Genomic DNA, 21,401 nt, shown 5'->3' on the forward strand with positions numbered 1-21,401 from the left:
CTTAAAGTTCAAAGTACAAAACATTATCCTATATAATTTAAAACTAGCTAAGCTGGTTTATTAATTTTAATTATTACAGCATTAAAATTGTATTTTATGTTATAATATTAGATTATAACGAGGTTTAATAATTAAATATGTACGTGTTCTTTCCCAGCCGCATATACTTACTTATTGTGCCTCGTGGGTATAGATTATGTATTGCAAATAAAGAAAAAAAAAGTTATAATCGGAAGAGTATAAAAATGATGGTAGGTGAGGGGTTCAATATTTTTACTAACACGTACCACTTATTTCAATTTTATTTATTATACTAGATATTAATTTGACATATATATACTATATAGGTCAGATTTCGGAGTGGGATGAACACTCAACCACCCCTAGGGACGCCCCTGACGTATATTGGTATATTAATACATAATATGTATTTGAATATAAATAACAAATATAATATATAATAATATTTATGGTAAATATAGGTATCTACAATAAATATAAGTATAACATAGTATCTTTAGTCGTCAATCGACGCTATATAGCAGGGATGGCAAATCCATGGCACACGTGCCCGAGGTGGCACGTGAAAATTTTTACTATAATATATTATATAATATTATAGGTAATAAGTAACCATACTTAAACATTTAAAACATTTTTTTATACAATATCGAATTCAACATTCGTTATAACAATAAAATATTTTTCATGACACGCTCTAAAACGAAAGGTAATTTTTGGCACGTAGTGTTTAAAAGGTTTAACACCCCTGCTATAATATAATGATAGTTAATTGTTAGCAATGAATATTTAACTAACATATTGGGTGACATTTTTATCGTCTAGTAAATGATGAATGATGATATATTTAAATTTAATTACTGGGTAACAAGCCGACAACGATATTTTTTTTTAAGTTACGATGTTTGAAATTATTATCAATTTTTATTTAATAGTTTATAATTTTTTTTATGTTTAATTTTATTGTTTATAATTTTAGTTTGGAAGTAAAAATAGTTATTGAAATTTTCTTCGATGGGAAATCTATATGACCGTTCGTCTATTCACTGTAAGTTTTTCTATAAAATAATATAATGTAAGGAAACAATTTATTGCATTGAAACACCAGGCCTTATTCTAACTGGCAGTAGGACCCAAATTGAGTAGTAGGAAAAATCAAAAGGGCAGTTGATTTTATGAATATGGGCACCTTACATAAATATAATTTTCCTTATACGAGTAGAATGATTAAATTACTACTGAATATTTAAAATTTGTATAATTTATAAAACCCTAGATCAATAAAACCAATCTTTATAAGTAATAATCATGTAAGTTTATACAATCTTTGATACCTACTTCGAATGATTGATTAATCTATATTTATTTGAAGGAGGGATAAGTATTATAATCAAAATAAATTTCATAAAACAAACTTTTCAGTGTGTTTGGTCGTTTGGGCATAAGGTAAAAATCATTAGAATAATCCCTGAAAAACACCCCTCCAGCCACCGTATGAGCCGGCAGTTGCTATATAGCGATTATAATAGTTTAATATTTTTTTCATTTTGAACTTTCAAGTTATATACTGTTGAAGAAATTTAAAAAAAAATAATATAATTTTAATTTTTACTTCTATTGTACCTACTTTCTATTGTGTTTTTCATATACTCACGTGTATATTGCATATGTGATTAACAATGTATTCTATTACCTATTTTAGTTTAATAGGTTAAATTTAATCATAAAGAATTTTTACTTATTTATATGTTCGAGTATTAATGGTATTGTTTGATATAAGTAAGATTTTGTTTATCTAATGCTGAATTTTTCTTTTTTTTTTTAGAGTCATATACTCATATTATATCTTCATGTCGAATTTGACTATGACGTGTAGTGTAAACAATTTTTTTTTTAATATCACCCAGTGATAATTTCTTTAAATATCCACTAGTGGTTAGGGTTAGACATCAGTGTTTTAACAAGAGTTTTTTTTATTTTATTTACATTAAATTCAATTTTAGATAATATACATCACGTAATAACGCCATTGAGCAGTTATAAACATTTTATGGATAGGATTAAATACGAGAATTGTGGTATCAACTATAAAATATGTTATATATTATAAAATTGAGTGGTCGAGAAAAATCATGTAAGTATAAGTAGGTACACTCTAAGAATTGTTACATATTATTAGAATAATAATTAGGTATACACTCTATGTAATCTATGGGAGACATCGGTTTAAAGTTCAGACCGATTATGTTATTAGGTTTTATAGAAACCAATACGTAGTAGAAACGCATTTAACACAATTTTGTTTGACGGCGATCCTACATTATATGTATGTTGTATGTATGAAATATGTTATCAACTGATTTATTCAACACACCCATAGTGACTTTACGAGTGGCCATAACTATTATAATCTCTAAAATTAAAAATGGCTGCATTAACTTAAAATTATTATTCAGCACAATAGACGATAGCCGATATTAGATATTCCACCATAACAAACATATTTACTAGGTATTTTAGAAGATTGATGTAAGTAATGTAACGTTAAGGGAAAAATTAAAATAAACTGATAGATTTTTATGAAATATTTTATAAAGATTGCTAATTATTATCCGTAAAATTGGATAGGTAGAGTTACATATCATACTCGGTAACATTATAAGTTGTCTACAGCAGATATAAAATTATATAAATTACATCATAATTATTAAAACATTCTGTATAGTGTATATAATAGCGCACTCTAATTAATTGTTTAAAACTATTAGCCATCATTACTCATTAGGTACTTATTGTGATACACATTACACGTTACTTGTAAATTACAAAAACTGAGAGTTATTTAAAACCAATTGCATTGCTGATTTATTTATACTATAAAATTTAAAACATTCAATTTTTGGACAAGAAATAATTTATTTAGATATTTTTAACTAAAATTGTTAGAAGTTCAATAATATACAGGTTAAGTTGGTTAGTTATAGGAATTTTCAATCATAAATATTCTCGTATTATAGTTTGACACAAGTGAAGTATATAATCTACAAAGATAACAAATGATTATAATTTAATACAATCTTTCAAATCAATATAACATAATTACGTACACAATACAAATGAAACTTGAAACAAATTAACCTACACGGTTGGTACCTAATAGTACTTTTGATAACATATAAAAATACTATTATTTATCTTATAATGTCTTATCTTTCATTCTTATATCATAGTGCAGTAATTAGCAATTTGTTTCTTATTTCCAAATCTCAATGCCATTCCCAAAAATTTAGCCTATATAAATGTAATTGATTAGTGATTAACTCAAATTATTCTTAATCATTTTATACATGAAACTGGAACGTTGACGAAGCAGTTTGGTATGGCCTATTGGCCAAGTGAGAGAATATTTTCAGTGGTGAATATTAAATAATATTGAACGCATGGATAATTATATCGTAACGTAGAAATACACGCGATGATGAAAAATACTACCCTGTGATATTAGTTATATAGGGTATAACTCGTCTATTTGACATTATTGAATTTGTCAAATTTGACGAGTTACACTCTGTATACTTAATATCACACATTTTAATAGGTAATAAGTAATAACTTATGTAGTATATATAGCATATACCTAATATAATTATATACCTATATTGTTATATGCGTTAGACACAGTAAACATACGTGTAGGTGAGACATCCTCTCTCAACTATTTTAGATTTTTTCGGAGTAATAGTAATTCCCAAACTCTTACCAATAATGAAAAAAAAATTACCAATTTGAGTTATAAAATATTGCACTGAATTTGAAAAATGACTTTCCATTCTATTAAATTAAATTTTATCGCTTATTATATATTGTAAGTACTGACATTTTTACCTTTAACCAAAAGTCAACAACCATTAACCTGTACGATGTAAAAACTGTAAACGGATTGAGATATCGAACAATCACGTAAACCTATACATGAAATAAAATGTATTGAATATGTGGTTTTATTACATATTGTTTTTAAGAGGACGGCACACCCCCTTATGTTGTTTCTGTCGTATACATGCGTAACATAGTTAAAAACTGTTTTGCTTAACCTATGACTTTATTCCCTCGATATTTTTATTAAAATTACCTAAATTATAAATCGTATTAGATTTATTTAGAGTTTTATCTGTGTAGTAGCTTTTTATTATTTCTTATACTTATAGTTGTAACTAATAATTTTTAATAATTAAATGAAAAAAACCTAAAGTTCTCAAACCAATAACTTTAATTATATTCATGTTATCAAAAAAATTTAAAAGGCTACAACACAGATAAAGTTCTTCCTATTGTGAATTAAAATGTTGGAAATTCTACCTAATATAAATATCGAGGGAGTAAAGTCATCCCACACAAAACAATTTTTAACTATGTTAGGCGTGTATAAGACAGAGACAACGCATGGTGTGGCGTCTTCTTAATAAAATAATAATTCAAATATTTTGTAAATGTTAAAATGGACAAAATAATATTATTTTAATCCTTATAATTACCTCAATAATTTAATTGTTGTTAACTTGACACAGCAAATGCAGGTAAAAAAAAATAGGTCGTTTGGTAATTACCTACTAATTACCTATTTCTAAGAAAATTACTTACAGAAACAAGACTCGCTTTAATTTACAGGCAAGTAACTAAGTTTGCAAAGTTTAATGTTGCAAGAAAAACCGGATATAGGTACTTAAAAACACTTAAACAGAGGAGCATTAATAATGAATGAATAAAATACTATAGGTGGGTAAAATTTAAATTTATATAAATATCTTATTGTAAGTTACAAGTGTTACAACTATGTAAGTAGGTACCTACTTAAAAATATAAATAATTTTATAGTTGCATTTTTATACTATATTCCTATCAAGTAATAAACCATTATTATTTTGAAATAAAAAAAAAACACAGGTTCTTACTCCTTACGTGTTATTATGACCTTTATAAGAATTTTTATAAATTATGAAATGATTAAATTAATGGTTTTTGATAAAAACAAGACATTTTTCATAACATGTAAATCGATAACTGCGGTAGATTTTGATAAGCATTTATATACAATATACAATATATATTATATAATTATGTTCACAAATTGTATATTTACAATATGTATATTAAATATTTACATACACGATTCGGAATGATGAAATTAACCGCATGATGAAATAAATGCAGCGTTGCCATACAGAAAAACATACATTCCTAAACGAAGATATTATTGGAACTTGTTACTTGTAAGTTACAATTTGTAACGTAAACCGTTTTAATTGTGATGTTTAGTGTTATTGAATCTCCTGCTATCACAAAAAAAAACCGACAAGTTTATAGGTAAGTCACTCCAAAAATTAAATATAAACGTAGAACTTTAAAAGTTAATATTTTTAGATAATTTGTTATTATGTTTGGTTTTCTAACGATCATAAATAAAATATTACAGTATAATTCCATAAAAAACTATTGATGTTATGTTATCGTATTTAATACTCTGACTTAGTTATGGTTTATTTGATATTTCACATTAGTAATAATTAAAAAATAATGCGTAAAAATTATTATTGGTTTATTTATCATAAAATAATAGAGCCCTTTGTGCTCTTCAATGCTTTAAAAGTTATGTCATACCATAATGAAAAATGGCGTCCAGTACTGAGTACTGCAACTACATGTGCTTTCGAAATTTCGAAGTATGAAATGGGTGTAAATAATTACTGGTATCAAAGGGAAGATAATAATTAATTTTTGTGAAGTACACCGGATTTACTGGTTTATTTAAATACTTAATCAATAAGACAATACATTTTAAAATTGAAAATATATTATTTAAATATTTTTAGCTAAAAAACATTTTTTTTCGATGTTTGTTTACTTAGAAGGTCATTGTTTATACTGTAAATCAATTTGTCTTAAACTTTATAAACCATAACATTTTTAAAAACATTATTTTTTAACTATATTTACTTTCTACATACAGAACGTGTTCGTCCACACTACATAACTGTGTCATAAATACTTAAATAGATTTATGACTGTATAGGCAATCACAATACCCATAGTCCAGTAATATTGTTATAGATATTGTAGGTATTTGATGTATTGTTGTTGGTGTCACTAATTACGATTTATGTGAATACGCGAAACTCGGTATCTATTGAAAATGTAAAGCATTATATTTTTAATGGATAGTATACAGTTAGTATTTACTTTTCAAAAATTATTACTTTTCTAAAAAATCGGTTATTATCAATAAAAATTAAAAACTAATATTAATTCATCGATATCACGATTATGTGAGTTTTTAGTTGTTGATATTAAGGTCGATAGATACAGGGGTCCGTGTGTTGATGTTGGGGGTTCGTGGATATGTAGTATTGAAGTGATATTTTAATTTTATTTTAGTGGAATTATTAAAAAATGAAATGAATTATATAATTTATATATATTATTCACACTGTGTTCCGCGTAGAGCTACACTGATTTTTTTTTCATTTTTATAATTAAACAAAATTGAAAAGTAAGTAATCACAAATAAGGGGTCCCCCGTCAAATTTAAGTTTTAGCTGAGGTCCATGGCTCAATGCTAATTGGAAACCTCTGGACTATACTATATTTTTAAAAGCAAAGGTAGGGTAGGAGGGAATTAATATTACTTTGTTATAGTTACCAAATTAACATAACATTTTTTTTTCGTTTAATTTTGCTGTATAAATAAAATGATTTAAAATATAAAATATAAAAATTCCTAGGTTTATTAATTTTGTGAATAAGAGTGACAATTATTTGCCCAAATCTCTAAAAGTAGGTGTGCAACAACACTACTATCAGAAAGCATAACAGAATGAAATTTCTATGTTTAGGTATCATTTAAAAAATTATAAATTGCACTATTTCAATACGTGTGACATGTGGGTGGTAATTAAAAAATTAATAATTTCTTTTCTGCCCCCCAAAAAAGTGCTGCCCAGGGCAATTGCCCCTCTTGCCCCCCCCCTAAATACGCCACTGCGATATAATATGATAAAATATACTGCGAGGGTTAATAATTTGGATACATCGTTTATTATTTATTATATCAATTCGTTTCGTTTCTTTGGCACAAAAATGCACTACGTCATCATAACATTTCGCGCCACTTGCAAGTCCTCCTTGGATGGTAGTTCGGTAATTTTGCCAAACGCGCATTACAACGAAACGTCGCTATAGTCGTTACGCCAATACACCATCGTTAAATAACACACAAGCGGCACGGATTTCCTTTGTTCGGTTACCGGGTATTCAACAAGTGGGAGGAGGACTGGTGCTTAGTAATCTCACAGTGTACGACCTACTGCGTCTCTGCTCACCACCTGGTCGGCGTACCCACCTATTCCATAGCCGAGACCCGAGGCTCAAGACTACCTACACAATGACTCTGAACCGAACAAACGACCGTGATACACTGTATCTTCGACGCGCTGCTGTCTCACGGCCACCTGTTCCACCTGCTCGAGGGCTCTCTCCCCCCGACTCTAAAACGCAATCAGATATTTACTCCCGAGGGTGGCATATAGTAACTACGTACGTACGTGTTACAGAGAAGTCTAAAACCGAGTTTTTATTCCTGTTTCGACGGGGTTCTTGGTTTTCTTCGATTCATGTTTACGCGAACAGGGTTCAAGGGTGGCGATTTTTTGGGAAGAGGTCGGGCGGGCGGACTAGAGCACTGAAAAACAACGTCACGTATAGCGTGTACGCCGTCGATCACGAGCGACATAATATTATGTGATCGTCAACATTTGAGTTTCCTGCAAAACTCGCGTCCACGGTTTCGTGTGCGACGTCTAAAAATAAACTTTGCGACTAGCGATTTGACGATAAGACAAAAGTCTCCCTGGCCGTACGATCGATATGTTGATATTGATGATTTCCCAGGTCCTCTAAAGCGGAGATTTGTAAAAATACATTTGGAAATAATCGCCGAGAACGTCTATAAACTGGGATGTGACCTTTTCGTTTTGCGTTATCTCCGGCGCGTGTACGAATGTACCTGCCGCCGTGTACACGGGATCCGCGTTATGTGTAGCGGCAACGTGCCGATGTCAAATCGTCGCGACGTGATAAAATCGTAATAAAAATATATTTAATTTCGTGCAACGCGTGTTTACGACGTTTGCGTGTAGTCCACGGCTGCGGCGTGCGTCTCTCTACCTAAAACACGATCGACGATTATGTCGAGAATTATCGATGATATTATATTATTAGACACCCAAACGCGACGGAAGGCCCAGCCGGACCGGTTCGGCGGGGGGTACGGGTATCCAACGTCGTGACGACGGGGTGGTACGAGACGACCTACGGACCCGCGACGTCGGGTGGCCCAGCAGTGCATCGCGAATCGCGATCGTCGTCGTCAGTGCTCAGTAGTCAGCCACTCGCTACTCGCCACTCGTCACTCGTCCGTCGCGTGCCCATTACAATCGCCTGCAAACAGCCGGACAGGGATTCGTACGTCCCCGCCAAATACAATATTTTCCGTTTCCGAGTGACGAGTGTGTTTTAAATTCGTGTTTATCGCGTTCATAGGACCGACGACGACGACGGTCCACGTTAAATAATAATATTAAACATATAGCAACGTACCTATTGTTAATTTTTGTAAATCGCAATAAATTACCAACTTTTCAACGTCCTGCTCCACTGGTCGCGACATTGGATATTCGGCCTTACTATCGAAAACTTAACGACCACTTTTGAGAAGTTTGTAGTCGGTAGTAGCAGCAGCAGCAGCAAAACTAACGTGACCGGGTCTCCGCCACAGCCAAACTTTGTGCTTACGCGATAATATGGTAAGTCTTCTGCTTCCCAGGCGGGGTATAAGGTATAATGGATGTATGATGCGACGTCTTTCAAAATTAAAAACAATTTGTTTAATCTGGCTTGCATCAGGTGTGGGATTTTGGAATTAACTGTCGCCGAAAAATACTATTTTTGCAATTCGTCAGAAGTTAATTGAATTTTTCAGTTTATTAGTGATTTGCCAATGAAACCATATGCCATGTTGTCTTACTATAAGATATTATGTGTCTATCATATTATAATAATATAATCTTATTGGTGTTGCATGGTTTTATTTGTGAATATCTGTGGTATTGATTTAATAATTATTTCAGGCATTGAATCATCAAAGACGTACAGATAAATGGTGGGAAACAGAGTATAGTGACTACATACATTCATATTTACAGTATCATGAAGTCAAATGGAGGATGGTCTATGGAGCTAGATCGCCACAAGTAATGCATACATCTATTATAATATAATGAGAATATACTCTATTTTTTTATTGTTTAGATTCATTTGCGACCTGTGTTAATAAAAACTATTAGAAGTATAGCCAAGACATGTGAAATGTCAAATGTATGTGTTCACTTGGCCGTCACACTGATGGATTTTTTTATGGATAACCATGATCTAAAATTTGATACCATCATGCTAGTGTCGTTTGCGTGTTTAACATTAGCTGGTAAATGTCTTAGTTACCATTTTTAACTATCAATATAAAAATAAATTAACTTAAGTTTTATTTCCATAGCAAAAATTGAAGAACATTGCTTAAAAATACCAAAACTAAACACCATGCAGAATGTCATTAGTAAAGATGTAACAAATTCACACTTTCGTAAAGTAGAGATGAAAATTTTAATGTTTTTCGAGTTCAATGTTGCAGTACCTACAGTTGCACATTTCATTGAATTCTATAAAGACCATTTTTTCTGTGATAGTGATTTTTATCATAATGAATTTGCAAATATTTTAAAAGATAAATTCAATAGAATGATTCTCTCATACCAGGATGCATCATTGGAAAGTTAGTATTCTGTATTGAATATTGTTTAAATACTTACTATACTTTTATTTTTAAAAAGTATAGCTATGAGAAATACATTTTAAGATTAAGTTTTTAAATTTTTATGAAACACATGGTTTTTGACTAACTAATTAATTAATATAAGTATGTTTACAACCTTTAAATTAAACTCATGTTTGTTTCTTATTGGTTATATTGAATTTATTTTAATAAATATTTATATGATTCTTATTTTATACAATTTTTGAAATTTATTACATTATTTGATTTGAAAAAAAAAACAATTGAACACAGTCTGTCAAAATAGATTTGTTTAGACTGTTTAGAGACATAGTGTTAAATTTGTGCCATTTATCTACTAAATAGTTGTACTTTATAGCTAAAACCAACCACTGGTTATTTAATTATATAAAAAACCACTAGAGTATCTGAATATATTTAACATTTTATTAACCAATAATAGTTTAATATAAGTTATGTAATTATATTTCAAATATATTAATTTTGTATGTTTCAGGCATAAAACTTATATCTTATAATCCATCAATGGTTGCTGCGAGTATCATTCTAACTACTAGGCATACATTAGGATTGGTTCCATGTTGGACTCCACAATTACGGAAAGTGACAGGATACTTAAAAAAAGATCTCGTGCAGTGTTGTTCTCTATTAGGGTATTTTTTTTAATTATTTTTATTATACATTTTATTTAGTGATTTTTTTTTTTATTTGAATATATGTGAGATTGAGTTTATTATTTTAATAAACTTACTAATTGACGCACAAAAATAACTATTTCAAGCGGACATCAATGTTTCTATAAAACTTGTAGTGTGATTATTTTTGATTTTTATTATTGGTATTGTCAATTTGGGTTTTTTTTTTATTGAAATTTTATTTTTATGCTTACCAATTAAATGAATGACTTTTTTATTTTATTTTAATAAATGGTACAATCTTAATTAAAAATAATTTTTCTTTTGATTTTCAACCAAAATTTCTATCTTGTGTTTTATTTATAACTGTCATTAAATTGTAATTACTAATTAAAACATTATTTTGCAGAAGAAATGTAATGCAGCACAGAAAGTTTGTGCCAATAGATGAAGGATATCTTAGTTCTTCTCCAGGTTTTCAATCTCCAATTATCATGGCAAGTAAAAAGAAAAGAAGTCACATTGATGTACCAAATATAATTTTATCAAAACGAACAGCATTCTAAAACTTTTACAACTGTGATAAGTTATCCTACAATTTATTCCTATCTTCCTACTTGTGTACCTTTGTTGTTTCACAGCCTATCCTAAGTTATTTATTTATTTCTACTATTTAAAAAAAATATATTGTGATATTTTTTCATAAAGCTCAATTTATTTTATGAGACTGAATTCTGTTTTATTGGGTAATTTATATTTATTACTATTATGTTATTGTTATAAACTTAATTTTTTATTTATTTATATTTATTTATTTGTTTGTGTAGATAAAATTAGTTAAAAATGTATTCAATCATTTATTATGTAATTGTCAAAATTTCAAATTTGAAAATGGTAGATTGAATATAATTGTAAAATACAATTATGTTAACTAAACATGCATTTACTTTTTCATAATTGATCAACTTCCCTCTAGTGTTTAATTCAATACCGTGACAGAAGAGAATATTTTGATACAATAATTATATTATGAAATAGCTATTGAGTATCAAGATACTCCAAAGCTAAATATTTAGTTTCGTAATACTGATTTTTGAGTATCTTGTCTGTCCCTACATATTAAATATCATTTTTTCTCGATTAATTATACAGATCAGTGGTTTTCAACCAATGTGTTGCAGCTCCTAGGGGTGTTGTCGGTTATTATCAAGGGAGCCGCGTTCATAGTTGAAACTAAAAATAAAATTGTAATATAATATAGTATATCGTAAAGGAGCCGTATATTTTATTTCAAAATCAAAAAGGTTGAATACCTCTGATGTTGATCATAGAATATTGAGTAACACAATTACGTTGAAATAAATTATTTATAATAGATTAATTTAGTTTTTTATTCACGTCCTTGAATTAAAACTGTTCAATGTACAAAAATATATTATTACCAACTGCATTATCATAAACAAACAAATATTGGTAATTCAAAATTTAATAATTTAAGTATAAGGATATCATAATTCATTATTCACTTTTTAAAGCCAAATCTTATATAGTTGAAGAACAACCAAATGTTAATACGTTTGTCAAATTTAAAATATGATATAATAATATAATGAATAATGATCAAATGTAGTATCTATTAAAAAAAAACAAAAAAAAACTAAAAACAAGTAACAAAATACTTATTATCATTTATTTTTACACTCCTTATAGTTGAACATTATTAAAAATAACATTGATTACAAATATACAAATAAAATTTACCCAAAATTATTAGTTACCAAAATCTAGATGATCATAATAATTTAAAAAGTATTGATAGATTATACTTTGTGATCATTTAATTTAGTAAGGAACATTTTATATACAACCATAGAAAACAACAGTTATAGGCCAATATTTGTATCAATAATTGATAATTAAATCATCTTCTGGTTAAATTTAACAACATAACTTTTTACTTTAGGAAAAAAAGATCATAATATCATCTGATAGTTATGACTATTTTATTTGTTAAATCCATAAGGTATAACAGCATTATGCAAATGTTATGTTTTGGATTCATTAACAGATATCTAATGCAGTCATTCTATTGAGAAATGACATGTGTCACAAAACATAGAAACTATAATTGATTCCCTAATTTTTTCTGCATAACCACTAGCGTAAATGCCCAAAATGTAGGAGACCCTGGAAAACTTTGTTAGTTTAAACATATGAAAAGTAAAAACCTTAATGTCATGAATCCTTTTGTACTATTTTTTTCTTTGAATTCTCAGTATTTGAATAATATTAAATTAATAAATGGCCCTTATAGGATGTAGAATGTACTTTTATAATATTATATTTATAATAACAGATGAATAAAATCAAATAATTTTAAAAGAAATTTTAGTTTTTAAAAATGTAGCCACTTAGTCAGATCTTTCATATTTATACATTAAATGTATTATCTAAATCTTTTAAGTATATATTTTAAGGTATATCTAAAACACTTATTATCAGATGGCTGGATAAAAGTTACAAACATTTTTCAATTTTTCTTTTATTCTTCCTGAAACTAAATCCTGATTGCAGAATTCGTGCTTTAATAAGTAAATCATTCCAAAGATCTTTCTTTTGTTATTAAAAATTTGCTCTCAATAGTATAAACTTAGTATATTCCTTGTAAGATAGTCATAAAAATAACTAAAAGTTGTACAAACAACAATCATCATTATAATTTTGTTTTGCTATAGATAAAAAGTAAATTTTTAATACTTTAGTTGAAACAGATAATAAATAGAAAACATTATTATAACATCAATTTAATAATACATCTAACTTCTTCCTTTACAATTATTCAATTTATTTAAAATTGATAATTTTTTTTAATAGGTATTTATAATCAATTAATATTTTTCAAAAATAAATATTTATAATATTTAATCAAAGAAGACAAAATTTATTTTAATTAAAAAAATATATTTAATTTATTTTGCTTTATCAAATTAATAAAATAAAATAATGCAATCAGAACAATCTAAACATATATAAACATAATATTTTATATTAATCAAATAAGCACAATGATAAAAGTAAGGTCTTGTTACATCCTTATAACCCTGGGTTTTTAATTAATTTAATTTACTCAAAATTGAAAATAGGATAGGGATATAACTATTAAATAGTATATTTGGAACTCTACAAAACACAGTAGTATTATGCAAGTTAATCTTTGAATGGTGGAGGACTATAAAAATTTTATAAAATGCTTTACGAAAAATTAGAGTTGTTTTGCTTATCAATTTGTAGGAAAGTGCATTTTTGTTTTTGGTGATTGTGAAACATAGCTTTATCAGTACATAATTGAATTATGTAACAGCGAATCAATTTATGAAACTTTTATTTTCCATATTTGCATTTTTTCCTTATTTAGTTCATTTTCCAGTATTTCTAATTAAATTCCAACAATTAATATATTTGAAAACATTTTGTGTCTCACAATTTTAAAATTTTTAAAAAATGTTCCACGTGAAATTCAAATTCAATCATCATTTTAATTTTTTTTTTATTAAATCAACACATTTTTATGCATATTATAAATATAAAAATTAAATTGAAAACCATTTTAAGTAAATTTTATACTATAAATTTTGGCATTTTTATATTGAATTTAAGTGCATATTTTAGACAATTTTTTAAGGGGTTTGTAGTGCATTAAATTCGCAGCCCTCTACTTATTAGTAATTGGACAAATTTAATGATCAGGACTAGTCCACAAGAAAACCAGTAGAACCATTGAAAAATAAATTGTATCTACATTTAAAAATGTGCCTAAATATAAACTCAAAAATAATATTCAAGATTTAAAAGAAATTCAGATCAACACACTTACATTTACAAATCAATAATTCCATTCTAAAATTCTGGAACTTGGTTATTTAGATGATTCTTCTGTTAACATAAATCAAATAGTAGATACACACAATAGGCTCAATAGCCAAAAAAACAAAATGGAAGCGTGAAAAAATACCAAATCAATATCTTTGGCTTTTAAATGAGTACTAGTATCAAATTAGGAAAATACTGTTTTCAGACTGCAACTGTCAGTCAATTATCATCACAATTAATTAAATACTATGTTACACTACCTAACTTTAATTAATATGCTAATCTTATTAAATGTTTGTTTTAAATTATCAATTACTGATACTATTTATCCAAAAGTAATATTCAATTTTAATTTTATTTGTTCAGCCCTTGGATCATATATGTATATGATCTAATGGTTAACCATATAAAACTTAATAGAACAATAATTAAATAATTAGATGTTATTTTTTTAATTTTTTTTTATTATTATTAATAGTTTGACATATAGTTCAATTGTTTTTTTTTTTTTTGTTCAAACCAGATGCTCCCATTTATTAATAAAATATTTATAAATAAATATTAAAATCTATACTAGTATTAATGTAGTTCACTCCTTTTTCAATTTGATTCAAAAATTATTTTTTTTCTGAACTCATTGCTTGAGCAGCATCTGCAAGCGTTGAAAGATTATCAGGTGGTACTTCTTTATTTGTATCAATAGCATGCTGTTCCTCTTTTTCAATTAATTCAGCTGCCGCCTGTAAAGATGCTAATCCTGGACTATTTATCTCATTAACATCTCTTCGCATGTGGCGGTGTTCTGTACGTACTTCAAATGTGTGTAATGGTAACTGTTCAAGCCATAATTTCATACTAGATAAAAATACTTAAGGTTTGTTTACATACCATAATAATTAATAATCTTATGATATTTAGTTGTTGCATATTGAAATAGATTGAAGGGCTATTTGAGTATTTCTATAGCAATAGTATAATAGAAAAATAATTATTTTATTATACCTACACATAACTTATAATAGTAATATAAAACATTTTAGAATCTTTAAAAATTTAATAATATTTTTATCAAAGGATACGAGCTCTCTTCTTTTTCTACTTTGATAATGGTTGGTAGTATATATTTAGCTCTAAATTCAGATACTTGATCATTAAGTTCAACAAAATCTAAACGATCATGCATACCATCATTACCAAATTTTCCATTATATTTATCATAATGCACTTCTTCTAGTACTAAGCCTAAGCCTGGAGCAATAGGCAAATCAAGACGATCAGGTTGCCATGAACGTTCTATCACATCATGCTTGGCTACACCTCGGCAAATAGCAATAATAACACCGACCATTTTACGAATCTGATGAAGCATAAAACTTTGTCCTAAAACCAAATTAAATAAAACATATGAACATTCATTCTAATAACAAAATTTTATTGTAAAATTTACCTCTAACATACAATGATATTAATTCAACACCATCTTTTTCATATGGTTTATCACAGTAAAAACTAACCATGTATCTTTGTGAACTTGGATCGCCCGGTTTTCTAAAAATAATCAAATCCACATTAATTAATTTTGATGCATTACAAAAAAATTATCAATTTATTATTTTTGGAACTTACTTTTTAGAAGTATAATTATGATAATTGTGGCATCCTAAGAAACTCTTAACAATTTCATTTATTCTATCAATAACAGTGGCATCAATTCGATAATTAAAATCAATGGTAGCTTCGGCTGGTGCAAAAGCAAAAGTTGGACATGTGTATGAATATGTTCGTCCATCACAAGAATTTTTACTGTTGAAACCTTTGGTTGTCCTCCTGATATCTAGAACTCTGATTTGCTCGGGTAAAGCTGAATTAATAACTTCTTTATCAACATCTTCAGCTGAAATGGTTAGAAACATACAATTTAAAAGAAGATTTTGATTTAATTTTAATAGTTAAAATCAAACCATAATATTTAGCTACTAAAAATAATAAAATATACTGTTAAACATAACATAATGTAAAATTATAATATGTCTTTTCAGTTTAGTTTATAACTTTTATTTTCATTACAGTTAGGATGTAGCAGATTTGATTATAAAGCAATAATTTTTATAATGCAAAATATCAATTTTTTTTTGTTTTATATTAGGTAAAAATTGAATGTATTCATTATAAAATTGGAGAACAAAAATTGATAAAAATTATTTTAAAAACATTATAATACTGAATATTGTATGTCATTATGAAATTTTTGTAAGCATGAAACAGTAGTAAGTAGTATGTACTATGTAGATTTTTCAGCTATAATCTAAAAAAATTTAAAAATTCTTGTCTCGAGAACTGATTTGTATTTTTAAATTATATACAATATTTAGTAATACCTGTCATTATAATAAAATAATTTATGTTTTACAAAAAAAAAAATAGGTATTCAATAAAAACATACATTACCATAAGTAGAGAATTAAGTTGTAAAAATAACTTACGTAATAAAAGGGAAATTATTTGTCGCAAAGCAGATACTCCTTTGTCAGTTCTAGCAGCACGCTGAAAATGCATGGTTTGAATTTGGTCAAACCCTTCATCAGTAATTAAATTTTTTGATTTTAATGCAAGCAACAATTCTTCTTCAACGGTTTTTGTCCCTTTATTTCTACAATTGAAATTAATGTCAATTAAATAACTACCTATACCATTTACAAATATTATTTTATAGTTACCTCTGTAAACCCAAATATCCTTGTCCAGAGTACGCCAATAATATGGCACATTTTTTTCTTTTTATTCTGGGTTCTATGCATAGTTTTTTAGTAGCAATGTTCTCATCATCCTCTGAAAGTGGATGCTTCTGATTAATTATTGGATCAGACACCATCATGCGGACTGAGAATCGAGTTATTCCAAAAGATGTTCGACGGACTATTAAAAAAATAAACAAAACAGGAATAATTACACAACTCTATATCTATATCACTAATATTTATGTAACTCTGCAATACCTATAATTGCTGTGTACCTGAATTTATGGGCAACAAGGCTTTAAGTAAGTGACGAGTGGAAAATACCATTTAGCGCAATTTATTTCACCTTCAAAAATACGAAGTTTACAGTAAACGTGTAACAAGATCCTTTTGATTTAAACAACAATATTTTAGTGTGTAAATTTTAAAAACCCAACATCGGCTAGCCCCAGAACGTTTCAATCGTTTCATCAACTTTTAAACTTTCTGACAAATTGGCAAGATTGCGCGTTTGTGATAGTACAATTCAGCGAACACACCATGTTTATAATTTATAGTAGTTAATAGGGAAATCACCACAATTTAATATTACAATAAAGATTTTGAACCATACACATGCTTAAAAGTTAAAACAAAAAATGTTGCTTCCACAAGGGGGCTGGGGGAATTAAAAAATGTGAAAATTGTATTTCGTGACGACTAGTTACCGCGTAACTGGTAACAAACAATTAAGGTATAAAAAAAAACGTCCGGGCAATGTTTCTCGAACAACCGGTTAAGACGTGGCAAAGTGGACTATATTTTACACACTGGTTGGTTGCGGCAGCCCGCGATAGCCAAAATTTATTGTTTAGTAATAAATATTTCTTATTTTTTTACTTCTTATATTTTAGTATTTTCGTCACGACAATGCCGCAGCGGCCCTGACAGTTGCCTAGACAATCGAATTCTATCCATTCTTCAACCAAAAATGTATGAACGAACCTTTACCAAAGATTAATAAGTTATTAAGTTTAGATAGTTTATTTAATCTACATTTTTAAAAAAAATAATTATACAACACAAATTCAGGCATATTGCAGTATTGATGAAAGCTAAATGGATGTGTAATTGAAGAACGAAAGAAACCTGCCTTAAATTTTAATCTACAGTATTTTTATAAAAAAAGTCAGTACCTATTTCTATTATTAACACAAATTCGTCTTCTTCAAAATTTTGCCGTTTGAGTACTACCATTGGTTTTATAATCGTCTATTATATAATCAATGGTATTACTACTATTTCTTATTAGTTTTTGTGATTCAAAAAATCATTTAAGCTTTTCAAGTATTTATACGTTTTCTTATTTTATGCAATTCTTTGAAATAACTGTAATAGATGATAGATGATTACTAAATCAAAACGTTTTTTTTTTTTTTATAAATTATTATATGGTTAACCTAATATTTGTTGCGATACATTAAATATTTAAATTAGGTAGCTTTTAAAATGCATTTTTTTGCAATAGACAATTTATCGAACATCCGAACATAGTTGGTGCACCTACATAAAAATATAAATAATTTAAATAAATATTTTATTACCTAGGTTAAATAAAAATATAAATATAAACGTATAAGTTTAATAATTAATATGAACTCTAAGTTATGGATCACGACGTCGGCGCGTACATTTTGTGACTTATACATTTGTATAATGTACTTGTTAAAAATCTCGTAATATAAGTAATCGTTTATTAATATCTGATATCTACTATGGGCATCGAGTCTAAAATTAATAATTGTTGTTAGAAGTTATCTTAAACAAAAAGTTTTCCACTAATGACCTTAAAAAACAGTGGCAAATTTCTAATACCTACCTGTGTCTTGTAGCGTATATAATAACTAACTAATTACACAGACTATAATGAAATATTTATATACAAAGTCTACGATAACATTATACACTATTGAACTATTCACTATAAATAATAAATATATTTAAAACTGTTGCTGCATTATAAAGCATTATGTCTATTCTTCTTATGTACACATGTATTGTATATAACATTATAATATTATATTATAGTTACATTATATACTGCATTGTTGTCATCATCCATTTGTAATAAATACCCAGAGACTTATTGTGGGTGTTTATAAGTTAATAACATATTTATGAGTTTGTGAATAATGATTAATGAGTGATCAAATGAAATTTGACTAATTCAGGATGATAGTAAACAATTAATTAAAACAAATAATCAATCGCCATGCAGTAACGTCAACGTACGCAATCAATATGATAAAATATAATTTTTTTTTACATTTATTTTATACAAGTAGATGGTGTACTAAATACATAGTTCCACCTAAGTATGTATTATTATTTATTAGTTATTATTAAAAATAAATGTTGCTGATGCAGTGATACACCATAAAATCAAGACTTACGGCCTAGTCCGAAATCAAGCCCTTGGCTGAGGATCAAAGAAAATGAACAAAACAGCAGTAGGTAGTTTAAATCTCCTTTCTCGACCATATTCATTGAAATAAAAATAACAACTATTATTATATCTTATAGATTAACATATTATAATGTATACATTTTTATTTCAGTAAAAAGGTAAAATACGACGTTTTATTCTATAAATAAATGTACAATATTATGAGGATTTATTATTTGATAGGTTTCACAGGATAAGACATAAATTTAGCAATGTGTAAGTTAACCAATTGGATTAGGAACAACCAAACAGCAGCTTCATGGGAAGAAAAACAGCAAGGAAATTTAGTAGTGTCGGAACTACATTTCATCGAGCATTTGGTCAGTGTATAAAAATTACGGACAAGTTATTTTATTATTATTTTGGCCTTTAATGAAAAACAAGTTGGGTTTTTATTTTATACTCAATAGATGTTAGCTATCGGCAATAATTAACCCGTCCTTATAATAATCAGTACTAAGTATTAAGTACATTTACCTAGCTGTTGTTATCCTTTTCGATCGTTAATGTAACAAATTTTTAACACAATAAAAATACAACAATTAATGATTTTATTTTATTATATTCATAAAATTATAAATTTCATATTAAAAAAAAACCTAATGGAAAAAAATAGATAACAAAGGGATAATTGAGTTTTATTTAACACTTTTAGGTTGGGACAGACATAAACGCGGCCCGCGATTACTTTTTTTATTGTAAACTCGCTCAGAAATAACAGGTAGGTAGATAATAAAAAAAGTCGATAGTAAACTTACTAGTCCCGATAAAATGTAATGAACACCTCACAATTTAATCTGAAAAACGAAAGTAATGAATAATTTAGTACCTATATTATACCTATATCTCGTCGTGGAAAATGCGTTATTCAAATATTATATAATATTAAGATAAATTATTACAATTTCGCATTGGAATTTAAAAATTAAAATAAAACAAAATAATTTTTGGAGAATATTGAGAATATCCTTTTTGTAGTGTCCTTTTGGCAAAATAGTTCTCAAAAATATTACAAGATATTGCTAATTATAGATTAAAAGAAAATTAAAACATGTTTTTTTTATTCGAGAAAAGTTTACGAGTATACCTAAAAGAATTCAGTGTCGAGTTTACAATCGCTCTTAGGTTGATATGATCTCAGTATTTTGGTAGACGACAACGGCTACAACACATTTGCGCATATTACAACTTATTTACGTAGGTACATTTAATGAATAAAAGTAAACATTTTATAGAGAAATTTAACCACGTGCGTTGTTATACGATTGCGTCATCCCTACCTTTTTACATACAAAAATCTAACATGTAGTTTTAAATAAGGTATAAACCGAAAAAAAATTTAAACCACCTTCCAACTTCGATATCAGTTTTCAAGCATTTTTATTTTTATTGATTTAGATGAAAACTGATGGGAAACCATAATTGAAAAAAAAAGTTTTAAGAAGGCTTTAACAGTATACAAGATATAACAGGGTGTCCGTCTACCAGACGCCGTTAAGTATACACCCAAAATTTTACCTTTAAGTTGATTTTCATCATTCATAATTTTGTGCGTAAGCGAGTTACCGTAAATTTAAAAAATATATTATGGTGTGCAAACGAATCAACTATGATCAGTGCCGGCGCTAGGTTTTTCGCTGCCCTGTGCCAATTACTGAATAACCTATCATATATGCCGCCCTTTTATAATTTATATACCTATTTTTATTTAAAAACAATGCCGCCCCAAAACTCCAAAAAAAATTGCCGCT

General features: G+C 27.7%; 2 protein-coding genes across 4 annotated transcripts; one reads left to right on the forward strand and one right to left on the reverse strand.

Moving 5' to 3' along the window:
• The first annotated feature begins 5,264 nt into the window (after positions 1-5,264).
• LOC114127505 (cyclin-J-like) lies at positions 5,265-11,264 on the forward strand. Of its 2 annotated transcripts, none has more exons than XM_050203190.1 (6): positions 5,265-5,385; positions 9,204-9,326; positions 9,385-9,556; positions 9,626-9,901; positions 10,419-10,575; positions 10,967-11,264. In XM_050203190.1, the coding sequence occupies exons 2-6, from the start codon at positions 9,300-9,302 to the stop codon at positions 11,121-11,123; spliced, it is 789 nt and encodes a 262-aa protein (XP_050059147.1). In that variant the 5' UTR covers positions 5,265-5,385; positions 9,204-9,299; the 3' UTR covers positions 11,124-11,264. The 2 variants fall into 2 exon arrangements, with proteins under 2 accessions (XP_050059147.1, XP_027847554.1); XM_027991753.2 differs by lacking the exon at positions 5,265-5,385 and adding an exon at positions 7,659-8,879.
• Positions 11,265-14,303: 3,039 nt separating this feature from the next.
• Positions 14,304-17,825, reverse strand: LOC126550839 (pseudouridylate synthase 1 homolog). Of its 2 annotated transcripts, none has more exons than XM_050203186.1 (7): positions 17,441-17,825; positions 17,145-17,343; positions 16,911-17,077; positions 16,054-16,321; positions 15,875-15,975; positions 15,507-15,807; positions 14,304-15,282 (listed from the first exon to the last, which is right to left on the reverse strand). In XM_050203186.1, exons 1-7 carry the CDS (start codon positions 17,490-17,492, stop codon positions 15,045-15,047), a joined length of 1,326 nt encoding a protein of 441 aa, XP_050059143.1. In that variant the 5' UTR covers positions 17,493-17,825; the 3' UTR covers positions 14,304-15,044. The 2 variants fall into 2 exon arrangements, with proteins under 2 accessions (XP_050059143.1, XP_050059144.1); XM_050203187.1 differs by having other exon boundaries at positions 17,424-17,825.
• Between the last annotated feature and the right edge of the window lie 3,576 nt (positions 17,826-21,401).

The sequence above is a fragment of the Aphis gossypii genome, chromosome 3 (genome assembly GCF_020184175.1).
Source record: "Aphis gossypii isolate Hap1 chromosome 3, ASM2018417v2, whole genome shotgun sequence".
Lineage (NCBI taxonomy): Eukaryota > Metazoa > Arthropoda > Insecta > Hemiptera > Aphididae > Aphis > Aphis gossypii.